The sequence below is a fragment of the Coloeus monedula genome (genome assembly GCF_965178545.1).
Source record: "Coloeus monedula genome assembly, chromosome: 2".
Lineage (NCBI taxonomy): Eukaryota > Metazoa > Chordata > Aves > Passeriformes > Corvidae > Coloeus > Coloeus monedula.
In genome coordinates, this window is record NC_138782.1 from 25064617 (window position 1) to 25089276 (window position 24660).

The following is a 24660-nucleotide window of genomic DNA, read 5'->3' on the forward strand; positions in this document are numbered from 1 at the left end:
ACCTCCACATTCCGACTGGCTCGTAAGTGTCACATCATCAAGCCCACTTAAATCCTTTCGAACTGAAAAGGACAAGAATGACAAAAATGCTTCTGACATCCATGTGTACAACAGATTACAAGTTCCCTTGCCATCAGAATGAAAAAGCGTGACCCTCCTACAGGTAAAAGTATATAATGTGAAACTGCTCTTTGACTGGCTATCAGAGATATCCATTTGTTAACACACCATTAAAATTGGGACAGTGGTATTAAGATTGCTATTTCTCACTGCTTCCAGGATTTAAAAAGAAAACACAGATCCTTGCTTGAGTGGGGGATTATTCAAGCCTCACACTCCAATCCACCTAATTTCAACAGCAGCAAGACTATAATTCCTATGTCTCTCTGCTCTGACAATTTATGGCTAAGGAGACTTAACACAGGAAAGTTTTCAAAGCTGGGAGCTACGCACCAGGGGAAAAAAAAAAAAAAGCCAGCTTTCAGTCACAAAAAACGTCATTCCAGAATAGCACCCTTCATGAGACATATGGAGCAAGCCACAAATTTGGCAGTGCCACCTGGATATCAAGTAGCAGTTTGTTTTATCACCTTGGCACATGTACCCTCTGAGGCAATGAAACAGGCAACAAGGTCAAGACATTTAGCTGTTTGCATGCACAGAGGAAGTAAACTCTGAGCTAAAATCTGGTGTCTGTTTTCTCCTATATTGTTGTCAGAGTGAAGAGTTTAACCACATTTCCACATAACATGTTCTGACTTATTTTCAAAAAGTATGTGGCAGCAGGCAGAAGCTGACTCAAAAGCAACTAACTCAAGCTTTCTTTTACGTTTTGCAGCTGTAAAGTTATAGAAGTTTACAATTTCTGGAAGAGGAGTAAGAAGGCACTGTAGAAATAGTGCTTTTCTAAAAGGCAGCAGTTCCTTAACATGAGTGAGAGGAAAAAGACATGAAGGAGAACAAATTACCAGCAACTCTTTGTCTGAAAAGCAAGGGACAGTGGTACTTATGACCCTAGACTACTTGAGAGGAAGGGACAGGGTGCACAGAAGACAATGCTCCTGATCTTCTCGTGGAAAGGACATAAAGTGAAGTTCATGCAGAGAAGAAAACTGCCTGTGTAGCCTCCAATCCTGCAAGAAAGAAGGGAAACTCACAACAGAAAAGTTGGAGGAAGACAGAGGATACATTAACTAACATAATAATAGTGGGCCATTCACCTGCTCAATTTAGGAGCAACAGTATCAAATTTGGGGGTGGAGGACTGAGCATTTATTAAACACCATTTAGAGGTGCCAGGTGATAGAAGCAGATCTGATTGATGGACAAAGAATGCAGCAAGAAAGCATGAATGGAAAAGCTTTGGAAGGGTGTTCTGGCCACCCAGAAGAGATGAATTAGAGCCCATCTACATAGCAGACTTCACACAGACTTAAGTTCCCCTCCCTACAGGCCAAACAAAACCACATTTGCTCTTGTCTTGTAGCCAGCTGGACCAAAAGTTGTATGAACACAGCTAGCATGGCACAGAGCCTGAGCTAATAAACTTTTCTTTAGGTCAGGTTTAGAGCCCAGAGCTGGCACCACACAGCAACAGCCACAGGGCTTCCAGTCATCTTACAGGGTAGGAAGCATCTCAGATGCACAGGCTTATTTCTGGAAAGATAATGTGTACGTGGTAAAATAAAAGAAGAAAGGAAAAAAGAGAATGAAAAAAAAATTAACTTCCTGATGAAGTTCTCTAAAGAATCAGGTAAGGTAATTGATACAGGAACACTTATGAAGAGGAAGCTGGACATCTGAACATCATCCCATGTACTCAGAGAAGAAGACAAAGTGACTGTCAGGAATATTAGAAGAAAATAATGATGCTGAAATTGAACACAAATTTCTGTTCTTGTCTCTGCCCTGTGCAATTTCACCAGGTATCTGAAAAGTAAACACAGTTTCCAAAAATTGGTGGAAAGCCTGGGTAACTTGGCCTCTTGAAAAGCAGATTCCTATGAAAGCATGAATTGCCAAACTCCTTTTATAAGCAAGATAATAGTTGCTTATTTTCATACAAAAACATTTCTACTACTGCAATCAATTTGCATCTTCAACCATTAATGTGCGCACCTTCTGCAAAATGAACTTTGTCTGAACAGATAAAGGTGAGAAAACACAACCCACCCTTAAAAGCAAACAGCAGCACCTGTTAAGGGATGGATTTGCTACTTCTCAGTACAACAGCCTGAAGGAGCAGTGTCCACGTGGAGGCCCTTGGATGCCCACAGAAAGTAACACAGGGAACCAGCCACAGTTAACTGCCACAATCAGACTGGGAAAATCCAGATGCAGGCAGGAGGCCGTGAGGAGAGGCAGGGAAAGGACTCAAGGCTGAGTATTGTCACTGCCATCTAGAGGCTTTAAAGACAGATGTTTCTTTCTGTCCATAGCCTCCCCCCACCAAAATCTGCTTTCAAACATAAGAAGATATGAGCTGGAAGACACATAGGTTTTCAGAAAATGTAACTCCACAAAAGTCACATTCAGCATCTCCAAATCCTGGGCTAATAGTTGTTCCAAGTATCCCGTAAAAGCCCTCCAGCCGATTCAGAAGGGTATCAAAGAATTTTTCTACTTTACAGCATTTTTTTTTCTTTTCAGTATTTTATCTGACATAAAGGAAGTGGTTTTCTTCTGCTAAAAATGAGGCCCTTGTGAATAATGAATAGAAACGTTCACATTAAGCACTTTTAGAAGCACTCTTTATTTTATAAGGCAGAGTGTAAAGTGAGTGCATTGTCAGAATCTGGAATGTGGTATTTCACAGAAATCATTACAACCTTTTAAAACTAGTTAGTGCTATTTATCATAACTGTTCTCTTCAACTAAACACCTTTCTCTTCACAGAACAAAATATTGTGGGGACATTAGTTTATTAACATAATAGGAAGTACTACAAAATAAAATCCAAATTGCTTCCCATATAGAATATATTGTACAACTAAGCACAAAGTTATTGACAATGAGAGATCCCAGTGACAAGTCATACAACCTCAAGAAAAAAAAATTAACCAACCTCTGTTAGAAGATAAAACCATTTTTTGTTATGCAAGAATTGTTTTACCAAAGCAAATGCTATACCAGAAATATCAGATCCCTTCCCAAATAAGCTTAGTAAGTGTTTGTATAATGTAGATTTATACATGAGAGCTAAACAATTCCAAAGGAAAACTTTGGGGTCGGACACGAATTTCCTAGAAATCACAAGAACCAGGCATAACTCAGAAATACATAAATATCTGAAGGATTGCATGGTACACGGAAATGCTTAAGGGGACTCAGCCTAGAGGCAGGCAAGAAGCTCTAGTATAGTATTTATTTGGGCTGACTGACCCTTCCTTACAGCTATGCTATTATTTAGTGCAAGTGCAATGCCACTAAAAGTGCCACTAAAATTATTCTACACGTGGTATCCAAGTCAGCATGTACACCTTTACAAGCAAACTTCCAGAAGTGCAAACAGCTCTGCTGAGCCCAGCTTCTCTCTTGCCAGTCCCACCTCTGGCATTTCTGCCATACCAAGCAAACAGAAACTGGAGGCCAATGCCCCATGAAGAAATACGGCACTTGTCATTTATGAGCTGCTTTAAAACAGATCATGCTATGAGGTTATGTGAGAACAGGAAGCAAACCTTCAGAGCTGCAGTCAGACAGGTTGTCAGTCAGAGAGTCAGACAAAGGCTCAACAGGACCAATCAGTTCAGAGCCATCATGCACCTCTCCACCCTGAAAAGAAAGAGGGAAAGGAATTATTCAGCTGCTGTGCTCTATGGAAATTCTCATTGTATAGAAGTGATAGCCAAAATGGTATTTCCTACTCAGTGAATGCTCCATCACTTCAGAATTAATGCATTTAATTGAACCATTGGCAAAATTAAACAAGGACTTTTGTTTAAGCCATGCTTGGTTGCCACAGACTGACCAGATATCTAAATACCTAGCCTACTGCAGCTTCAGAGTTCTGAACCACACAGACCTGCACGCCCAAGTCTAACAGGGAGAGAACAACAGTACTCCTGATCTCTTGTGTGACATACAGTCTGTGCCCTTCAGTGGTGCTCCCAAGCTCAGCAGGTCCCTCACACAGGACTGTCTGTCCATCAGACTAATGTCTCACTCGTGACCCACTATCTTGAGTCCAGTCGTAGTTGAGACTTAAAGATAAAAGGAGGACATTCCTTTCCAAGCCTGAACGGAACCAAAGCTAAGAGAAGTAACAATAGCCCTAGAAACTACCTAAATTTTTTGGGTGCTTTTTAAATTTCTGCTTCACATCTCAAGTGCACACTTTCCATGCCACTTTAACAGAAAGTGCACCATTTTCAAGGCCATGTTACAAACAGGCATTGCTAATCTGTCCTGGACGAGCCCAGCATATCTTCACACAAGCCAGTTCATTCTTCTGGAGTTTACAACACATAGATCCAGAGAGCTCTCCCTTCAGATGTTTCTAAGAATTCATTGTCCAAGTCTCTCTCTCCACAGCTATTTGCACAAAAATCTGAAAAGGAACAAAACCACCCCTGAGCAGAGCTAAAGCACACGGGCTGAGCTGGTGACAGACCAAACCTAAGGCTCTCTTACAGGAAAACATGACACCACATCAGCTAGCAAATGGGCCTAAATTATTGCATTTGCACAACTGCCCTGGAAGACATAGTTTCTCCTACAAAAACATTGGTTTTCTAGTTTTATTCATTTCCTTGCAAAGCCAGAAAAGTCCATTGGGAGGCTAAAACTAATACTTTTATTAAGCAAAGGAGGGAAAGAAAATTCTGAAAAAGTACCCAAAACCACAGAAGTACTTCCAAAGAACTGAAAAAAATGCAAATGCAAATAAACCAAAAAAGTAAAATAGTCCAACTTGGTCTCCCACTCATTTATTGCCACCAAAGCTTAATGAATTGTTTTAAGTATTTTAAAGAACCCTGCAATAAATTCATGAAAACAAGCAAAGAATTTTAAGCTTTGATATAATTTTGCTTTTGTATATGTATCATTTAAATATACTGAACACATTAATATGCTTAAGTCCCATCTCAGCCAGATAAATGTTTCCTTAATTCCAGAGAGTTACTATCACGGGTACATGTAAATTTATGCTTATGAATTTGCAGAACGTTAGACTAAGCTACTGAAAATAAAGAGGTTTGAATGAACTATTGAAAAGAAACTGCTTCAGCTGTAATAAAGAGGAAGCCCACATCAATGTACTGTCCTAAAATCTGGTATGGAGACTGGTTCTCACAACACTGTACAAGCAGCACATTGGACTAGTTACATGCCAAATTTGTTGCTGGGGACCCGAGTCCATAAAAGATCATAAGGAAACAGCGTAAACAGTCTTCACTCCTTTGGTTTGAAACTATAAACACCTACTTAAAATATAGGAACAGTGATAATATTTTTATTACTTCCCCACTGGAATTTATCATCACAAGTTTTGCTCATCATTCAATAAAAAAAATTAAATTCCCTTCACCTGAAGCTCCTGTAAAACTTTCCACCTTGTAGAGGTGTGGCATGGGGCTTTTTTAAAGCCACATTTCCAGAGTGAACAGAGAACTCCCAGTCCCTTCTCAAAGCATGTCCGACCAGCTCACTTCATTCCATGGTTTATAAAGTAAAGCAGAATCAGCACTACACTTCAGTCACATCAGTAAGAAGCAAATACTTCTGCAAATACTAACCAACCTTAAAAAACTCTTCCAGCTGTTTGCTGTTATAGAGAGCAGGTATATTGGCAGAAAACTGCAAAAGATCTTCAGCACATTGCCTTCTTTCTTCAATCACCGTTTCATCAAATCGCCCTGGAACAGACACATAGATGGTCAGGACAGTTTTAGAAATAACTACACATTTATTTTGCAATAATAACTACAACAAAAGAAAACAAATGAGACAAAAGCAACCTTCTGGAGACAATGCCCTGAGTCTATGAAAGTCACTCCAACGCTTCAGGAGAACATAGCAAATCTTCAAACTTCCTATTCTCAATTGTCCCTAGAGTCCCGTCTTCTGCAATCCACTCGGATGATGAAAGCTGGCAGCTACGACAAGAATCCTTCGCCCTCTCATCGTAAGAATATGTGAGGCAACACTCTTGATTAGCCAAGAGACACTAACGGATGTCCAGTGTTATCTGACAATAAATGATACATGCACAATTTGACAATATGCCAGTCAGTGTCAGCCTTGATTACGGCCCAAATCCTGTAAGGAGCTGAGCAATCTTCACGTATTCTCAAGAACAACGCACAATATGAGCGGGAAGTAAACAAAGTATTACTAAAAGCCCCCAAACAGATCTTCAATTCCAAGGTGCCATTTATGGAGGAGACAAAGTGTAGGGGAGATGGTGAAGCCCTGCTACCAGGCACTGAAGCTTTCCTCTGAAGTAGCTCCATGCAGACAGGGTCTCATCTCCTTCTGGATTCAAGAGGTAAACAGAGCTGGGAAGCAGCTCATTTACTAAAATGTATGAACCTTCCTTTTTCTCTACCCAGCACCCAAAACATTCCAATTAGAAAAAACATACTTAAAAAAACAATCCCTCAGTTCACCTGAAGAGATTTGCTTCTCAGGAGAAAACCCTTGGACTGCTACCTTAAATTCACATCCTTCACAATTGCACACAACTTATTTTAGCTTTTTATATCAACATCACTTTGTTGTTGAAATAGTTACAAGTTTACAAAAGGAAAAGGGCAGAGGTTAACAGTAATAATTGGAGGAGAATAGAACAGGTATTGCAACAGCTATACAGAGGGGAAAAAAGGACTGGGAAGACAAGTTGAAGAAACAGTACTGCTGTAACAGCATGACCAGAAAAATAAGAACCACCTGTGACAGCTCTGTGGCATTAACCTTTGAAGAGGACAAAAGCAACATTGAATACAAAAGCAAAATTCATTTATACTTAGAGCAAGCAAAAAAATAATCCCAGAAGAAAGTATCAAAGCAGGATTCTTTCCAGAAATTCTTCAAGTAAATAGCTCCTGCCCATGCGGTACCAGAAAAAAGAAAATAAAACTAAAAAGACACACACATACTCACAAGATCACAAACAAAGCTTTTGGGGCTTATTTTTCCCATGAAAGAAAAGAAAAGACATCATCGGGCTAATTTTCAGCTGGACTGGTTCCGTGCCTTGCTCACCCCGCCGTTTCAGCTGTACAAACAGGAGCAGCTGTACAAAAGAGCAAGCAACAAGCAAGCAGAAAGAAGGCAAAAGCAGTGCTACCACGGTGAGTGGCAACATTGAAATCAGGCCCTATTAAACTGCTCATCAAACTTCCTAAGTCTTCAGAGCAACACTGGGGGTGCATTAGGGCTCTTGGTTCATTCCATGCAAAATTGGACATCATGGTAAGAAAACAAATTCCCTCAGCAAAGCACAGCAGCATGGGCCAGTTAAATGAACCTACAAAAATCACACAAACGCTGTTACAATGCAGTACAAAATCAATTGTGAAGAAGTAAACACTTAACAATACCAGAAACAGACAACTTTTGCAAGAAAGTAACACTAAGATATTTTTCCTCATTTCTCAAGAACCTCTCCCTGTTTCATTTCATCAAACTAAATAAAAACTGACTTTCCTTGTCCACATCTTCTCAGTATCTCCACTGGGCGCCAGATAGGACACATGGGGACCAGCCCTGTGAGGCTGGCCAGTGTACATCCACCCATTGCCAGGAACTGCAAAGCTCACAGGTAGGAGCTGAGCCTGCCTGGCCCTCAGCAGCACCAAAGCATGTGCTCTCTTCTTACTCAGCTGCCATTCCACAGACTTTGCAGAAGTATAATTACATTTGCAACCGCCTTCACTCTCAAATTTAGCTGGTATTAGCCACATCAGTAAGGGGTTTGACTTTCTGGCAGCACAATTACACAAGCCTTAGTTTCTTAGGAAGCTGAGCTAAAAACAAATAAAAATACATGTTTGAACAGAGCAACTGAAACATTAGTCAGTGTCACATTTTCCAGCCCATTAGCATCATGATACACTATTAGGAAAACTGCTTCTAGAAGTAGAGGGCTTTAGGGGAAGGAAGAACATTATTCAGTACTGGTTCAGTTCACAGACCTCCTGGCATCTTGCTGGCAGTTTAATTCCCAGGCAACCCTGCCTAACTCCTTCCTCCTTCTCCTTTTTTCATACTTTCAAGCAATGCTGTATTGCTCAACACTTTGATTATCACCCTTCTCAAGGAAATGCTGAAAGGTGCTTACACAGCCAGCTGACTCTCCAAACATTTCTTTTAGGATGTCATTCTCCATCTAAATCAACATTATTTCAGCCAATCTTTACAATCTCTCAGACACACATAAAATTCATTCTAGAGATTGCATCTTTCTGATATTTTTAAGAAGTGTCAACTACAACTTTAGCATGTAACACAGTTGTTACTCCTCCAGTGATGTTCCATTCAAAACTTTCTATTTACATGGAAACAAAATGTATATTTCTGTGCAAAGAATGCACCATCAATTTTGTTGACCTCAAGAACAAAACACCCAGCAAGATTTGTGTTCATGTTTCAGTTAGTTTCTCACAAGACTTCCTACTGTACACGACACCAAATTCATAAATACGTTACTTCATTCAGTGTCTTCAAATACAAAGGGCATCCTTTTGTGAGCTTTATAATGTAAATCATCTTTCTGACTCACTGCTAACAAGTCACCAATATCTGGGGGGGGGGGGGGTTGTTTCTTTTTTGGTGGGGTGCAGGGTGTGTACTAATTTTTATACTGAAGTACATTTCTGCAGTTGTTAGACACAAAACATGAAGATTTACCCATATTTTGGTAAAATGCCATGTATAGTCAACATATGGAAATACTTAAAAGTGTCCAACAATAACAACAAAAAAGAAGTTGTTTGAAAGTACTGAAGAAAATCATGTTGATGCATATTAGGACAGGACAGCAATCCTGTCCCAGAATTAGGTATCACAATTTTAACAGCTGGATCTGTTAACACATTTTAGATTTCTGTGATCAGATTCACTGAGGTTTTTCCTATAAAATGGGTGAAAAAGGTTCACGTGAAGTACAGAGAAAGTCAGATGATTTCTTTTTCCCCATCCATAGCATGTTTCCTGCTTTGATGCAAGCAACTCTACTGCAACAGCATAAAAAAACCATGCACTTTGTGGCAAATCTTTAGTTGCACGAAATAACGGAAGCACAGCATGACACATTTGTTTTTAAATACATCTCAGTTCTCCACACCATCTCCTGAAACTCTGAATGCTGAAGTGGAGATGCTCTTCAGGTTTAACACTTCTACTACAACTAAGTTCGACTGTCAGAACCACCAACGCTCATTTTGCAAAGCGCACTCTCTGCAAAACGATAGGTGCATATATTAGTTAAAGCACAGGAATCCAAAAAAAAAAATTTAAAAAACACCAGCTGCCAGCAATTCTACTCACAAGTTTAATTAGAAACTAGTCTAAAAGCTGCAACAATTGTAACATCACCACAGGGAAGAAACACTGCTGAAATGGTCCATCAGAGCAGCATGGAAACAAAAGATCTTCTGAGAGATGGACCTTGCAGGCCATCACTAACAGAATGAGACTGAAAACAAGTTTATCAAAACCTTGTTATCTACTAAGATTATATTTTTGCTCTAGTACAAAAAAATACTAGGATTTTTATTTTAAATTAAAATGAATCATATGGCAGTTACCATGTGTACAATTGAGCTGGAAGGATACACAGTAAAATTTTATGTTGTAAATTCAAAGATAACTCTTAAATTGGAGAGTCAGACAGCTCTGTTCCTTTCAGCTACGTACCAAACTTTTAAAATTTGTTTTTACATTGGCTCCACTTTGCTGTATTCTTCTGTGTCTCAGTTTCATTTAAATGTAGTGGGGTTTATTTTCATTTAGTTTCAATTTCAAAGAGCTTTTTTATAAATAACTGCATTGAATGTTTCTGTGGATTGCCTTCTCTCACAATGTACATTGCAGTCACTTTTGTTCACTAAATACAATAGAAGAAGGATGTTTTTCAGAAGGGATTTCACTCAATTCTTCCCTTGCTTACAGAGCTAGTGTAAAAATAGTTAATTTGCATTTAGAGCAATTTTAAATTATTTAAGATATTAGACACCTGTACTCTCTTCCACCCTGATTCTCTTTTACCCCTCTCTTTTCTCCCCTATGAATAGCTATCATATCTTCTACCTGAAATTAAATTATGCTTTGCAAATACTAGCTTTGTAAATACTTTGTCCAGTGAGAACTCTACTCTGTAAATCATATATAAAATAATCTCAGAATGGAACTAATACTACATGCGTTATTTAACCAGTATTGCCCATGCTCTGACATAGCACCAAAACTTAACCCCACTTTCAACTTCATAAATAAGCAAAAATAAAATTACATTAAACTTGGGTACGATTTGGCTGATGTGAAATACGATTTAAATCAGGAATTTTACCCAGCTCTGCGCAGAGAACCACAAAATTTGCATCAGAATTCAGCTTCATAGATGCATGCCAACAGATGTGAAACATGCTGGGTGCTAAAACATACCAATCTGAGACACACAGAAAATTTGGGAAAAGAGCCTCTAGATTACCGCCCAACACTGATAAAAAATGCCACACAAAGAAAACCTGCAAAAACAAGCACTAGATATGCACCAAAACACACCAAACACTGTCTGGGTGCTAAAACGTGCACAACACATCCAAACCATGCACAAACATGTATGGGGATGAACATAAAAAAAACAGACACAACAAATGGAAACTGCAGATACACATAAAGCATGCACTAGAGGTGTGGAAAAAAAATGCCGAACATGCTCAACGTTAAAAATGATAAAAATGTTAAAAATATGGGAGGGAAAAAAAGATGTGGTAGCAGGATGCAAAAAGAAAAAAAAAAAAAAAAGGCAAACCCATGCTGAAGTGTGCTGTATGTTTAAAAGACCACCATATTTGAAACACATGGCAATGGAAAGCAACACTGCAGCAATGCCTAAGAAACAAAAATGATTTTTTAAAAAGTGCTAAAAGCTTAACAAAAAAAAAAGAGTACATGGGGAATTCATGCCAGAAGACAAAAAGTCAAACGTACAGGACACCCAAGAGACCACTGCAGTAATGCCAAACATACTGGGACAACACTGTAAAAACCAAAATCCACACCAGGAAGTACATGGAAAACTCAGACCAAAAACAAGAGCATATGCCAGATGCATTTAAAAAATGCCAAACACCCTGGACACTGAACCCCACACAAGGTGCATAGAGAAACCATAAGCACAGACTGAATGCTAATTAAAAAAACAAAACAAAAGAAAACAAACCAACCTCCAAACTAAACCAACTTGTAAAGACCATAAAAAGGCTTTAACAACCCCAAAGCACCTTAGGCTCTAACAAGCCTGCCCGAAAACACTTCAGAAACTGAAAACCTTGCCAAAAAACACATTAAAAAAAAGAGCATCTGGTAGACTCATGCAAAAAAAAAAATGCCAAGCATGTTCAAAGACTAAAAACCATTAAAATGCCCAATAATTGTACATGGTAAATCCATGTTTAAAAACCCCACCAAATATACCTGACACACAAAAAAAGTCCTACTGAATAACTATTAAATACACTGAAAAATCCTACAGTATGTGAAAACAAAAAAAACCCCACACCACAACAAAGAAATCCTGGACACAAATAACATCATAGCCATACTCTAGGAACCAAAACCACAAAAACACTCCAAATCCACACTGGAAATCTTGCCAAAAAAGAGAGCAAATGCCAAAAAACCACCAAACATGCTGGACACTGAACATCAAGCAAAGTTCATTGAAAAACATAACACAGGCTGGATGCTTATAAAAAAATAACCCAAAACAAACTCGTAAACTCCATGGAAACACATTAGTAACCTCAAAACCAGCCCACAAACTAAAAAGTCCAACAAAAAATGCCTTATAAGCCAAAAAGCCTGACAAAAATGACAGAAAAAGACCATGAGGTAGATTCAAGCTAATACGACACCAAACACATTGGGTACTTAAAACCTGTTAAAATTCCCAGTAATTCTATCTGGTAGATGCACACAAAAAAAATCCAAACTCAAGTGGGACACTAAAAAAAAACCTATCAAAAAGCAACTCTCAAAACCCAACAAACTAAGAAGCCCCATTCTACAGGGTTAGAAATGCCTCAGAAACACTTGCAAAGCACACAGCAGGTATATGCCAAAAAAAGGTCAAACATGCCAGGCTCACTGAAAAATGCTAAAACCTGCTTAACAACCTGCAGTGTATGCATGGGGAAAAAAGCTACACCTAAGAAATGGAGGATCCAGCAAAAAACCCTATATAAAGATGCTACAGCAATGCATTAAGAACCAAACACCTTGCCAAAAGAGCAAAGAATTCACACCAAAAACCTTGCCAAAGAAGTGACCACATGGGAGAGGTTTGCCAAAAAACATCCAACATATCCAACATGCTAGATGCTCACAACTATGCAGAAAAACCCAAAACAAAACTGACTGACTACAGCCACCACAGACTGGGTGCTTAAAAAAACAAAATACACTAAAACAACTTGTAAGTGCCATGGAAATGCCTTAGTAACCCCAAAAGCACTTTAGAAACCAATAAGCTCACCCAAAACCAAACCAAATACACATGATAGATGCATGTACACAAACGTCAAACACCTGTTGGACACTTTAAAAAAGAACTTTAAAATTCTTGGGAAAAAGGCTCAAAAGCAGGTGGTAGATGCACACCAAAAAGCAACAGTCAGCAACACCTCAGAAATGCCTCAAGAACACTCAGAGAGCATGCAGTACATGTATGCAAAAGATGCCAAACATGATGAACACAATAAAAAATTGTTGAAAAACGCTTAAAAACCCAGTGGATATTGTATGATACATATGTACACCAAAAACATAGAGTTCATGCTGAACATGAAGAACACACACTAAAAAAAGTTAATTTTATAAACACAACACTGCTAAAAAATGTGTAGTAGGTGGAATTCTATACAGTCACAACACTTCACTGAAAGCCCACCTACAGCCCATCCATGAGGACATACACATCAGGATGAAGTTAAGACCTGTAAGAGCCAATTTTTTTTTGTCACTTGTTTCTCCTGTAGAGTCACAACCCTCTTGTGATCTCAAAAGCCTAGCTAGATAAAACTGACAATTGCAATCAAATTCCTGTAATAAAAATTCTTTTCTGTAACAACCACTTAATACTCAAATACAGCTCATCGCTAAAAATCAGACAGCTCATATATAAAATATTTTGTTTGCTGTTCAAGTGCTGTTCACAAAGCTAATATAGACTTTATGCTCCTGAAAACAGGGAATGTATGTTGTAAAGATACAGAACACATACATCAATAAATATCTCATCTACTACATCTAACACGGAGGCAAAAACATAAAAAACTCTTATACATTACAAAAATAAAGAAAAGTATCAAGTTAGGATGCCAGCACACCTACAAGTTGAGTAGTAAAAGCACAAGGAAAATTTTCCATCCAGTTCCAAAACGAGATGTACTTATAAATAGTAAGTTATCAAAGAATTTCAGCAGGTCAGGAAGAAATTATGCTTACCAAACACTATTGCTTTGGCAAAAGGTGGAAAGAGCTCTGTGTGTCTGCATAGGTTTTTATGAATTTGCCAGAGATCTTTGTGCAGTTTCTTAAAGTCACTGTATCTCTTCCAAACAACTATCTAGAGCAGAGAAACCAGAGAGAAGTATTAGTGAGGTTCATTGTTCATATTACATCACACCACAAATACACTGGTTTAATCACATCAGAGCACTAACTTCAGCAAATTTGTTTAACAAAAATATGCAATCTGAACTGACAACTGTAAAAAGCATTAAAAACGGTCACTATCTGTCCCCGAGCTGCATTTTGGCTAACACTACAGTGCATAGAAAAAAAATGAGTAAAAGCCGAAAGGAGGGCAAAGGCAGCACTGCTTCAGTCACTCTGAGATCCAGACCTACACAGGGAGCCAGTAAGAGAGGAAAAAATGCTGAACAGGAGTGCTGCACCATCCAACATTTAACACCACACTGTGCCTGGTGCAGCTGCAGGTGTGGGGAAGAGACAACAGCAAAAGAGAAAACCAGAGAAGAGAAATCAATACAAGCAAGGGATTTCTAGGGATGGTACATTAAGCCCCCAGGACTAGAAAATAGCTCCTAAGCTGTCTTAGTAGTGTTGATTAGATGTAAATGCAAGCCCCCATTTTAAATGTTTTTTTGTAATAACACCAAAAAGAAAGAGTAGGTTCCTTTTGGAATCTAGACAAAAACTCCATCTTAGGAATACAAAAATGCCATCGGTTCATTATACCAGATACTCCTGATCTGGTCTTTCCAGAAAGTACTCATCTTCCAGTCAGGTATCCACCTTATCCTTCTTCCATCCCATTCTTTCCATTCAAGAAAGAAGGAGAACCCAGTGGGAAAATCAAACCAATTAAAGAAATAAACAGTAAAATTTACACTTGACTGCTACTGGATTTGTTATCAGAATGAAAAGATATTAACAAAGATTTTTTTATATCCTGACCTCATTTTTGGTCAGACTCACTAAGCCATCACAATAAACCTCAACACTAATGTAAAGTGATTAAAGTAGAACAGAAGGGAAAAAACAAGGGGAGAGAGAGACTGCATGCGTTCAGCAGTTGATTCCACAGCTGCATCATTCAAATGTTTCAATTAACTTAATACAACTAACCACAACTTAAAATATTCCACATATTTCTGAATGATTTAACACGTTGCCTTCTCATGAGCAATCATAATTGAAAAAGTTTAAATTTTTTTCAAGCAAACCAGATTTAGAGCTAAGCAAAAGATTTGGCTTTAGAGCTTTTTTGTTGTGGTTTTTTTTTTTTTTAATATTGCAATCAGAGGCCTTCTAAGTTTCAGCAGATGCAAGTCCTACCTGCAGAACAATGCAGATATAAGAGGATTGTTAACAGTAGATATGCAAAGCTTTAGTGTGGAAACATTCTACCCACCTTATAAATTTAGCTATACTGGAACCAGCAGTCCTGATTCAGACTCCCTTATTGGCACACATTTTCATGACTTAATTACAGCTGGTACTCAGTGAAGTGTAACACACAAGTGAGGAATCTCAAGAAGGCAAACTAGTCATTTTGCTATCAGAAATAATAATTTTTCAATGCTAAACTTTTATCTAATCCAATAGCCAGAAAGTGGATGATTAGCACTTCTTGAGCAGCGTGCATATAGAACACAAAATTGCCTAAGATGGTGAATTCTTTAAACAGTAAGTTACTGTATTGTCAGTACTTGGAGACAACATGAAAAGCTGCCAGAAAATAAAAGCATGAGATTTCATTCCACTAAAAAAGCATCATTTTTCACTGCTACAAGTGATCACTCAATAGTCAAGAGGAAAAAAATAAATACCCGTAAGTCACTTGCATAGCAAAAGCAGTCAAGGTTATCCTCAAATCTTTCAGAAGCTCATGGAAAACATGCCTTTTCATGCATATGGCTCAGCAAAGTTAGCAAAGTTCCCATTCTAACACCCTCATTAGAAATTAGATTTGGAGGAAGGACACATTGTACTTTGAGGCCCAACGAAGCACAGCAAGGATATCATAAAACATATGTTAGACTTGTAATGCAATAAGGTGCTTGTCATGGCGAGAGCCAGTAGATCTCCATTAACTCATGCAATTCATCTGTTCCACAGTGAATAAGCCTTTCTCCTAAATGAAAAGGAAAAAACCCCACAGGCCTACCCTAGATACAACTGCCTTACACACCACATTGCCACCATCGGCCCCCAGAAGCAAGGAAATTAAAGGTAGCTCTGCTGGCCTTTCTGTATCTACTAACACCCCCCAACAAAACATGAATTTCTTTCATTCTTTTGAGAAGGAAGCCCTTACAAGGCTCTCTTCCTTCCTGCCCCAACAACAACAGCTGGGATTACATTGACTTGGAATTGGCTGCAGTGGGAGAGGTGCTGTAGTAAAGGCTTGTATCCCAAAGCGCAGCCAAAGGAAGTGACAGAAAACTGGCAAGTGGAATTGAGGTCACAGCACACAGCCTTATGTGCAGCTGTACATATGTAAAGAATATATTAACATCACAGCAGTGGCATTAAGAGACTCCTGAAGGAGGAGGCAGGCACAGCTAAGTGGTCCTACGTGGATGTGGGAAGCAGGTTGCATGAGACAGATCCTAAAGCAACGCGGTGGTCGTGTGCACAGGATTTTCTGTTGAATTTCCAACTGAGCATTCTGGAAAACTGAGGTAATTTATTTTCAGTGGGAGCAGGTTAGGGCATAATCTTTCTCTTTCAAAGGCTGCCAAAGTTCTTTTTTTATTGTAAGAGGCCACGTAACAGAAAAGCTCTCAACATATGGGGTCTTCTGACTACAATTCCCCTTTATGGCAACTACCATCTAAGATATTCCTTGTAATAACCAACTGTTTTCAGATAATGCTTGTAACAGAATCACCCCACAGCTAACATGCTATCACATGCAGAATAATTAATATGGTACAATGCAGGGTGGAAAAGGGCAACTACCAAGAAGTTCATCTCATATTTATGCCCTCTTATTGTCTAGAGTATGTGAAACTGCATGGGTAACCTACAGCCACAGATCAAAGCAATAATTAAAATATATGGTTTTGCTGTTGCGTCAAAACTACTTAACATATATCCGTGCAACACTCTAGCTGAAAGACACTTACAATATTATTTTTCTGATGAATGGACTCATCAACAGCTCTTATAAAGTGCTTTTCCTCACAAATGAAGATTAAGGTAATGGCAGAATGTGCTCACGGATAAGTTCAATTCAGGAGTCTCCCTGGAAAAGGTGAACATCAAGCTACAAACTACAGTAACACAGTTCTAAACTAGATTCATGATCATCTGATAGGTTATTTTAATCTCCTAGAGATAAAAAAAAAATGCAAAAAGCACAAATGCTCATGCTTGCCTGATTCTCAAGATTTCAAAGAAGGATGCAGTAAAGGGGTGCTAGATATATTAGCCAATTCTCACCTCTGCCAAGCCACTAATCAGTAACTCTGATCACACAGAGATGCAATGAATTCAGTTACAAGCTCTTCCTTCATCAGCTCTGCAGGTTCTCCTCAACTGTAGTAAGAGACCGCACCAGAAACTGAATATATGCACGAGTTACACGATGTCTGAAAAGCTGTAAGGTTGTGCTTTTGAGGGAAGATTTTGCAGGTACAAAGTATAATAGTAACCATGTCAAGTCACTAGTCCAGAAAAAAAATCAAGAGGGGGGAAAAAAACATGGTTTCTTAATTCAATAGAAAAAAATCCAAAACACACACACATGTGGTATATTTCACTCTCTCAATAAATGGCTCATGTGACTTTTGAGGTGTTTAAGAGGCACTAGACTACAGCAGACCCTTACCCTTAGCCTCTTCAGAAGAGGCAAAGAATAAGCAATTTTAAAGTTTTGTTGAAGTGTATCACTGGAAAATACTAAAGGAGCCTCAGAGAGATAGGCATAATATATATGACTTACAGTCTAATCTCTCAACTACTCCTACACTCCTCCATTTTCCCTCTTCACTAATAGACAGTAATGGTGCAGGCTTTTCAGTGAAGTATTGGTTAAAGAGGAAAAGAGTACCTACAGCTGAGACCTAAGACTTGAATTGTGGACTGATCTCTAATTTTACCAGTAGGAGTTAAGTAACCATCAATTTGCCAATTCCAGCCCCGAGAAAAGAGCTTGTAAAGTTATCAAAGCAGTTTTGTCATCAAAAGACACTTCACTCCCTAAGACTTTGTTTCAAGTCACCATTCATCACTGAGGGATGAAATGCATCATGTTGCACTAGCTACTGTTTTTAACTATGAAAGCTAAAGACAAATGGAAACATATGAAAATTGTTCGCTCAATTACAATGACAAAACACACAGCAACTGCTAAATTACATCAAAGATGCTTCAAAAGGCATAGTGTGATACATAAAGACATTTGCACAAGTTTAAACTGTTACCTCCTGGACATCCTCTGGATTTTTTCTTGAAACAATCTGAAAAGCAAAACAAAAATGAAACCGCGTAAGCGCTTGGATTTTCAGTTTGGAAGTTAAAGAGTAACATACAATGATTCGTTGCTGAAGAGAAAAATCTCGAAAAAGGCAAACAGCTGCATGGTCCTATGCACTCAGAAAGTTTTCATTCAGTTTTAGAGAAGTCTAATACCCAAAGACAACACAGTGAGGGATTTCAGCAGCAGTCAGTCATGATCACACAAAGACAGACGCACATTCTAGGCAAAATGGCACAAAATGCACCTCTCAAAACAAAGCTACGTAGAGCACATCTCCTATCGTCTTTCCAGTCTCTTCCTATTAATCCATACTAGCGCCACATTACTCCCAATAAGAAGAGCTCATTAAGGCTACTTGGCTTAATATAAGCTGCACCTCACTGAGAATGTGAGGATTTGTATTTAGTAAGACAGTATTTCTACTTTACTTACAATCAGCAGAGCGCAGACATGTCTGACTATCCTTGCATATTTGTTTCTCCTTAAAAACTCTTTGCCTAATTAATTATAAATGACTTTGTCCAGAGGAGAATTGCAGTGTAAATCAGGCTTGGCTGCACACCATAAAGAAGCCTGTGTTTCGTCGTGATTTTTTTTTTTCTTTAAATAAATATTGATCACAAAAGCCTTTGTAATCCAAGTTTTGTATTGGTCTTATAAACAGCAGTAAAAGCATATCCCCACAAACACACAAACCAAACAGAGACATCTTTAATTCATAACTGCAATTATCTTGTGCAAGTCAGTATATCCTTCATCATAAGAGCCAAAGCTGTTTAACAAAATAATTAGTCTACTGTTAGCTAAAGCAAAATAGGGCATTTTCAATCCAACTGAGACTATCCTCAGCAACACACCCCAGAATAATTGATGCCCTGAAGAGGTGATGCGTGTAAGAAAGCGCAGGGAGCCCACACTACTTGCACCCCAGAGACTCACACACCATCCCGCCGTACCGCGAGCACCACACAGCTGATGCTCTGAGATGGAAGCCACTGAACCCACACTTCCCTCTTGCTAAGTGACAACAGCATACCTCTTATATTTCCCACAAACTTAGCTCACTTCCTCCCTTCCATTTTTCAAGAATCCTTGCCAAAGCCTCCCAGATTTTGTACCATCAGTTTACTACAGCCCAGCCACTCATCTCTCACACATTTCGGAGGAGACAAGACGGAAAGGAGAAGTGTTACCTTCTCTAGCAATCTCCCAAAAGACCTGAAACATTCTCCTTCGCAAGTCTAAGTTCTCTCTCTCACCTTGCACACCAAAGTCCTCTTCTTCCAGCGCAGGCTACATGGATAAAACCTTTCTCAACTTTTCCTCACTCCTGAGTAATCTAACGTTTGGCAACTTTACCAAATGTTAACCTTGGTGGCTGTTGCTGTTTCATTCACTACAGGCAGTTTACAAGTACAATTGGTGAAATGTTTCTAACCTCCTTTTCTAATAGCTGGCGTACTTGATGCAAGGAGCCTGTACTGTAGAGCTGGGGAAAGAAAATATCACAGGCATGGCTACACATCACAGAGAACACCAAAGGGCAGACACCAACTGCTTTGCTTTGCAATTCACCTTTAGTTAAAGCCTTGCAACAGTTTTGGCAGCTAGGTAAGTTACCAGATGGGCAGAAGGAGACCCAGAGAGATGAGTAATTACCCAGCCAGTTAGTAAGAATCTGGAATAAAACCCAGAGGCCCTGTTTCACACTTGTTCTTATGTTACACCGCCTTCTATATCTACCAGCCATGCCAACTTTAAGTCAGTATGTAATAATTTATGTGTTGTCCTACTTTGTTCTTCATATCCTTTTCTGAAGGTCAATCTCAGAAGAGGTCTGCCCCTTCCACCCAACCTATAGTCAACCTAGAGACTTGGCAAAGATGACCCAATCCCCTAAATTTTCCATGTGCTTTTTAAATCCTTCCACAAGGATCAATGCAGTCAGTTCCTTCTGCAAATCTGTAATACAAGCAACTCTAACCTATTTTCAAAAATATCACTAGGATACCTACCAATGGGCTGAACAATGCATAATTACTGCACTAGACTCTGAAAACAGAGATCCTACAAGGATCCTCAACATCAAGAAAAGTATTTCAGATTATCCCATTCCTCATCTGACCTGCAGATAGCCAACATAACTCATTAGAATTTTAATTATCATTAATAATTGTAATCTTCCAAGTTCTCTAAACTTTTATTAGTCATCTATATTTTCAGGCATCATTAAAGTACACTCCTCATATCACGACTTGCTAATATCTCTATCTGTTTCTGAGCACTTGGAAATGGGTATTAAAAAGCCAATATTAATTTAATCTTGTCTGCATTCACAATTATTTCACGGTTTACAAGTAAATAAAATATAAAGTCTCTGCTATACAAACAAAACTTTTAAGGAAAAAGCTGCAATAAGGACAGACCCCCCCTTAGCACTCAAAAGAGACTGCATCGGTATTTATGCCTTGGGCCAGATGTTTAGGACATGCTAAACAAGTGCTTTCTCATCCATGATTATTTATCCATGTTATATTGAAACAGAAAGTTCCTTTAATTTCATTTCACAAAGGATTCACTCATATACCACACTGAGGAACCACAAATCTCCACTAACACGTACTGACTACCCTAGATCTCAGCGAGAATGATATTCAACACAACGGGAAGATCCACCTCATTTTTTTCCTGGCGATCCCCCAAAGTCGCTGAGCATCAGCTCAGCAAATGCAGCTGGAGTGGTGTGATATCAACCACGGAGCCAGATCACTGCAGGAATAGGAGGGAGGCATAGGAGGAAAGAAACAGAAAGGGTACCTGATATGTACACTGAATCCTTTTTAAATCATTTTATTCAATTTCCCAAATCCTCACTTCAAGTACTACACAACAGATTACCAGGCAAAGTCCTGTTGAAACAAAAGTTATTTATATTTCTGCACTTGTGAGTCCAAAGCATCCTATGCTGAAAAAAACTGAAATAATTTTTCACTCTGAGGATTTGAGCTATCAAAACACTGTAAAGAAGTAATGATCTGTGGCTAGGTCAGTTGAATTTGGACAGCTCACAGACTGATCAGGTCCTTGCTCTGTACTAAATCACACACAGTCAGTGCACCACCTGATTCTGCACTGCCTCGCTTGGAAAGGCACCAGAGCACCCATAGCTTATGGGACAAGGAGAGAGAATGACATCCCCAACTAGTTAGCCACAACTTGATTTTGGACAATTCTACAGAAATCAAAACATCACAGAGAAATTTAAGTGGCTTTAGCCAATAAGAACAAACTCACCAGAGTAAAAAAAGCAGCAGAAATTTTGGCTCGTTCCTATTAGTCCCTATTGCACTGACACAACTTTTTACTACACACACACACTTGGCCCATCAAGAGCTAAGGCAGAAAGATGTGATGGCACTGTTCTCTCTGCCTGTATTCCACGAAAAGCTTTTTAAATTAAAACATCATAGGAAAAAGCAACTCTTTTTTTCTCTTCACAAATACTAAGTTGTACTGGACTAAAAAGAACAGTTTAAACATATTTGTCCCATATTTGGGTTTGGAGAACTTGGACATGTATATTTGACCCAAAAATTTTTTCTTAATATTTTTAATTTTACAATATATAAACTGATCATAGGCTAATAACCTGACACTACAATCTCCATAAATATACAGAACGGTGTATTCTTTGAATTAAAAGGAAGGTGCTTATAAACATATGTTGCTCTCACAGGCAGGATGTCTACAGCTGAACTACGAGATCACAGGGCACTTAAAGAAACTCTGTCTCTCTAAGACACTTTTTGATGCTCTCAATGTATCCCAGCACACCTGTGAGCTAAACTCCCACTCCTCTAGCACCTATCCCCACATATTTACTCACTCTCCTCCCTTTTCTGGCATAATAGGAAAGTAGAAAAGAAAGCAAGGAATTTCCCTAGGCGAACAGACGGAGCTTTCAGCAAAGCTAGCACCAGACCAGCTCTCCCAACATCTGCAGGAGCTTTCCTGCTTCTCGTGCTAGGCCTGACTGACCCAGAGCCCTGTGCCCGGCCAGGCTGGACCCTGCTGGGCACGCTCAGCCCCATGTGCGGCTCAGGCAGCTCGGCGCTGCCAGCGTGGGCGCGCCGAGCCCACGCACTCCGCTCCCTCCCGCTCCTCCCGAGCTCGCTGCGCTGCGGGGCTGCCAGAAAGGCTGGGCAATCCCACGACAACCTATCCACGAGATCTGGAGCGGAAGAACGGGTAAAAAAGAGAAGGAGCTGTTTGTTTTTAAGCTGCTCTCTCATGCCCTGCAACGGACAGTAGGGAAATTGAGCGTCAATTGCAAAGCGCTCTGAGGCCATTACAACGTTGCGAGGCTTCAAGTTTGCAGGAGGCGGCCGGGGCTCGGCTCGGGAGGGGCCGCCGTGTCCCACCTTCCCTCCCTCCCTCCCTCCCTCCCACCCGTGTCCCTCACAGGGGCTTCCACGTCGCGGCCGGGCTCGCCAGGATCCCCACGGGCACGGCAGCCGCGGGCGCCGTTCCGCACCCAGCGGCGGCTTTACAGCCCAAACGCGGGGCAGGCCGGCCGCGGGGAGCCGCGGGGGTGAGGGGCTGGGCGGCGGCCGCCGACTCACCCGCGCGGTGACCTTGTAGACGGTGTGGCCGCGGGGGTGCCGGCGCGGCTCCGTCACGGTGTAGAAGCGGGCCAGGTCGGCACCGCGCTCCCGCGGGCTCAGCATCCTGCTGCTGCCCCCGCCGCGCCGCCCGGCCGCCCGGCACAGGCGGAAGCGGCGCCCGGGAACGCCCCGCCCCGCCCGGGCGGTGCCGGCGGCCCGGCCCGGGGAGCCCCGCCCGGCCGGCACGGGATGCCCGGGTGCGGGGATCCCCGGCTCGTGGCCTTTCCCCGAGACTCAAAGACCGCGCCGCAGGGATGAGGCCGAGGTGTCACGGCCCAGACGTGGCAGCCACGGCACGGCGGCGGCGCAGCCCCGTTCCAGGTGTTCTGCAAGGGTACGGCCGGGGGGGATTTACACTTGGCGGGGACTGACCGCCGAACCCCTTGATAACACAGGCGCCCGTGGTCTCTACAAATCGTAATGACCCCCTGGTACGCCGCTCCCAGCGTCTGCCGTGGGCTATTTTAAGCTATGCTGCCCTAAATCCCTAGGCCTGTAACGCAGAAATGACTCACGGATTTTAAAGAGGAATGCTACCAGAAAGGCAAGTTTGATGGTTATTGAGCCACCATGTTCCGTGTGTTGTGTCTCCTCCAGGTTCTTTAAGCTCTACCTGGACTTCTCCCTGCGGATGGGCTCTCGTGCATGCACAGGTCTGCGGAACACTTCGGTGTTAGGAAACCCTCAGGGTTTGAGGGGCATTGCTGCAGTTCTGAGGAGCATATTGTGCTGCAGTACCTTGTCCTTTCATAAGATTACCTTCGATTTCTTGTCTGTAGTGGGATCTGTACCGATGTAGATCTCACACTTCAGATTATAAACTGCTAAGATTTTTTTTTTCTAATCACTGTGCTTTCATTCATTTAATTGCAGATGTTAAAAAAACAGCTTTTCCTTTCCAGGTTATTAATATCTCTGCTCTCATGCAGGTTTTTGACATAAAATATTTAACAATTCTTAATTGCATGTCTTTGTGAAAGATGAGAGTGTCTTGTACTGAAGTTCCTAGTAAGCAAGTGCCTCTCCTTTGAGGAACATTTTCTTAAGGGAGGGGAAGAAAGAGGACATTGGTTGTTAGCAGCTCACTTGTCACTCTCACTTATCTTATGAGAGAGGAAGAACGTGTCTCTTACATCTTGTGCTGGTACACAGATCTTCATGGAAGTTATATAAGTTATCAGAAGTTCACAAATTCAAGTACTTGGGGGAGAGAGACAGTGAGTAAAGAGACAAACACATCAGGCTTAGGAAATGTACGGAGCTGAAAACAGCAAGAGGCAGGGAGAGCGTTCATTTGAAGTTTGCCCAGCCCCTGCACATTTCTAAGCATCTGCTGCTAACCACGTTTAGAAAGCAGGAAACTGAGCTCAGTGGAACATTGATCTGAGCCACCGTGGCTGTTCTTATGTGCACTGTAATCAATCAAAGCATCCCTCAGTGAGTCAGTAGCCTCCATTCACTATGGAGTTTCAAAAGCTCAAATGACTCATAAAATAATTTGGCTTCTACTTACAAATCAGAATTTGGAGATACCTAATTCTGAAGAATATCTTTTCACATGGTATAGCCAACAGAAAAGGGTAATTAGACGAGAATAAAAAATCCACAATTAAGTGTTACTGGCTTATTAAGACTTCTCTAGGTCAAGGCAAGAAAATCTAGCAACACTGAGATGAGAGACAATTTGCATCATATTAATAGGTTAGTCTTTTTCTTATCTTCTATTTTGTCTATTACACAACCTTCACGCTTTTCAGCACATCCTCCTTTCCATTAAAACCCACAGCTTCAGTGATTTCTTTTTTTTTCAGCATC

General features: G+C 40.4%; 1 protein-coding gene across 1 annotated transcript in view; it reads right to left on the reverse strand.

The window, feature by feature from the left end:
• RPS6KC1 (ribosomal protein S6 kinase C1) overlaps positions 1 to 22938 on the reverse strand; it is an 86252-nt gene extending 63314 nt beyond the window's left edge. Inside the window, exons 1-6 of the mRNA XM_082276838.1 lie at positions 22804 to 22938; positions 18126 to 18161; positions 13675 to 13795; positions 5743 to 5858; positions 3681 to 3774; positions 3 to 62 (exon numbers count right to left, since the gene is read on the reverse strand). Of these exons, the coding sequence (XP_082132964.1) occupies positions 3 to 62; positions 3681 to 3774; positions 5743 to 5858; positions 13675 to 13795; positions 18126 to 18161; positions 22804 to 22908 (532 nt within the window). The 5' untranslated portion in view covers positions 22909 to 22938. The remainder of the gene's footprint in view (positions 1 to 2; positions 63 to 3680; positions 3775 to 5742; positions 5859 to 13674; positions 13796 to 18125; positions 18162 to 22803) is intronic.
• Between the last annotated feature and the right edge of the window lie 1722 nt (positions 22939 to 24660).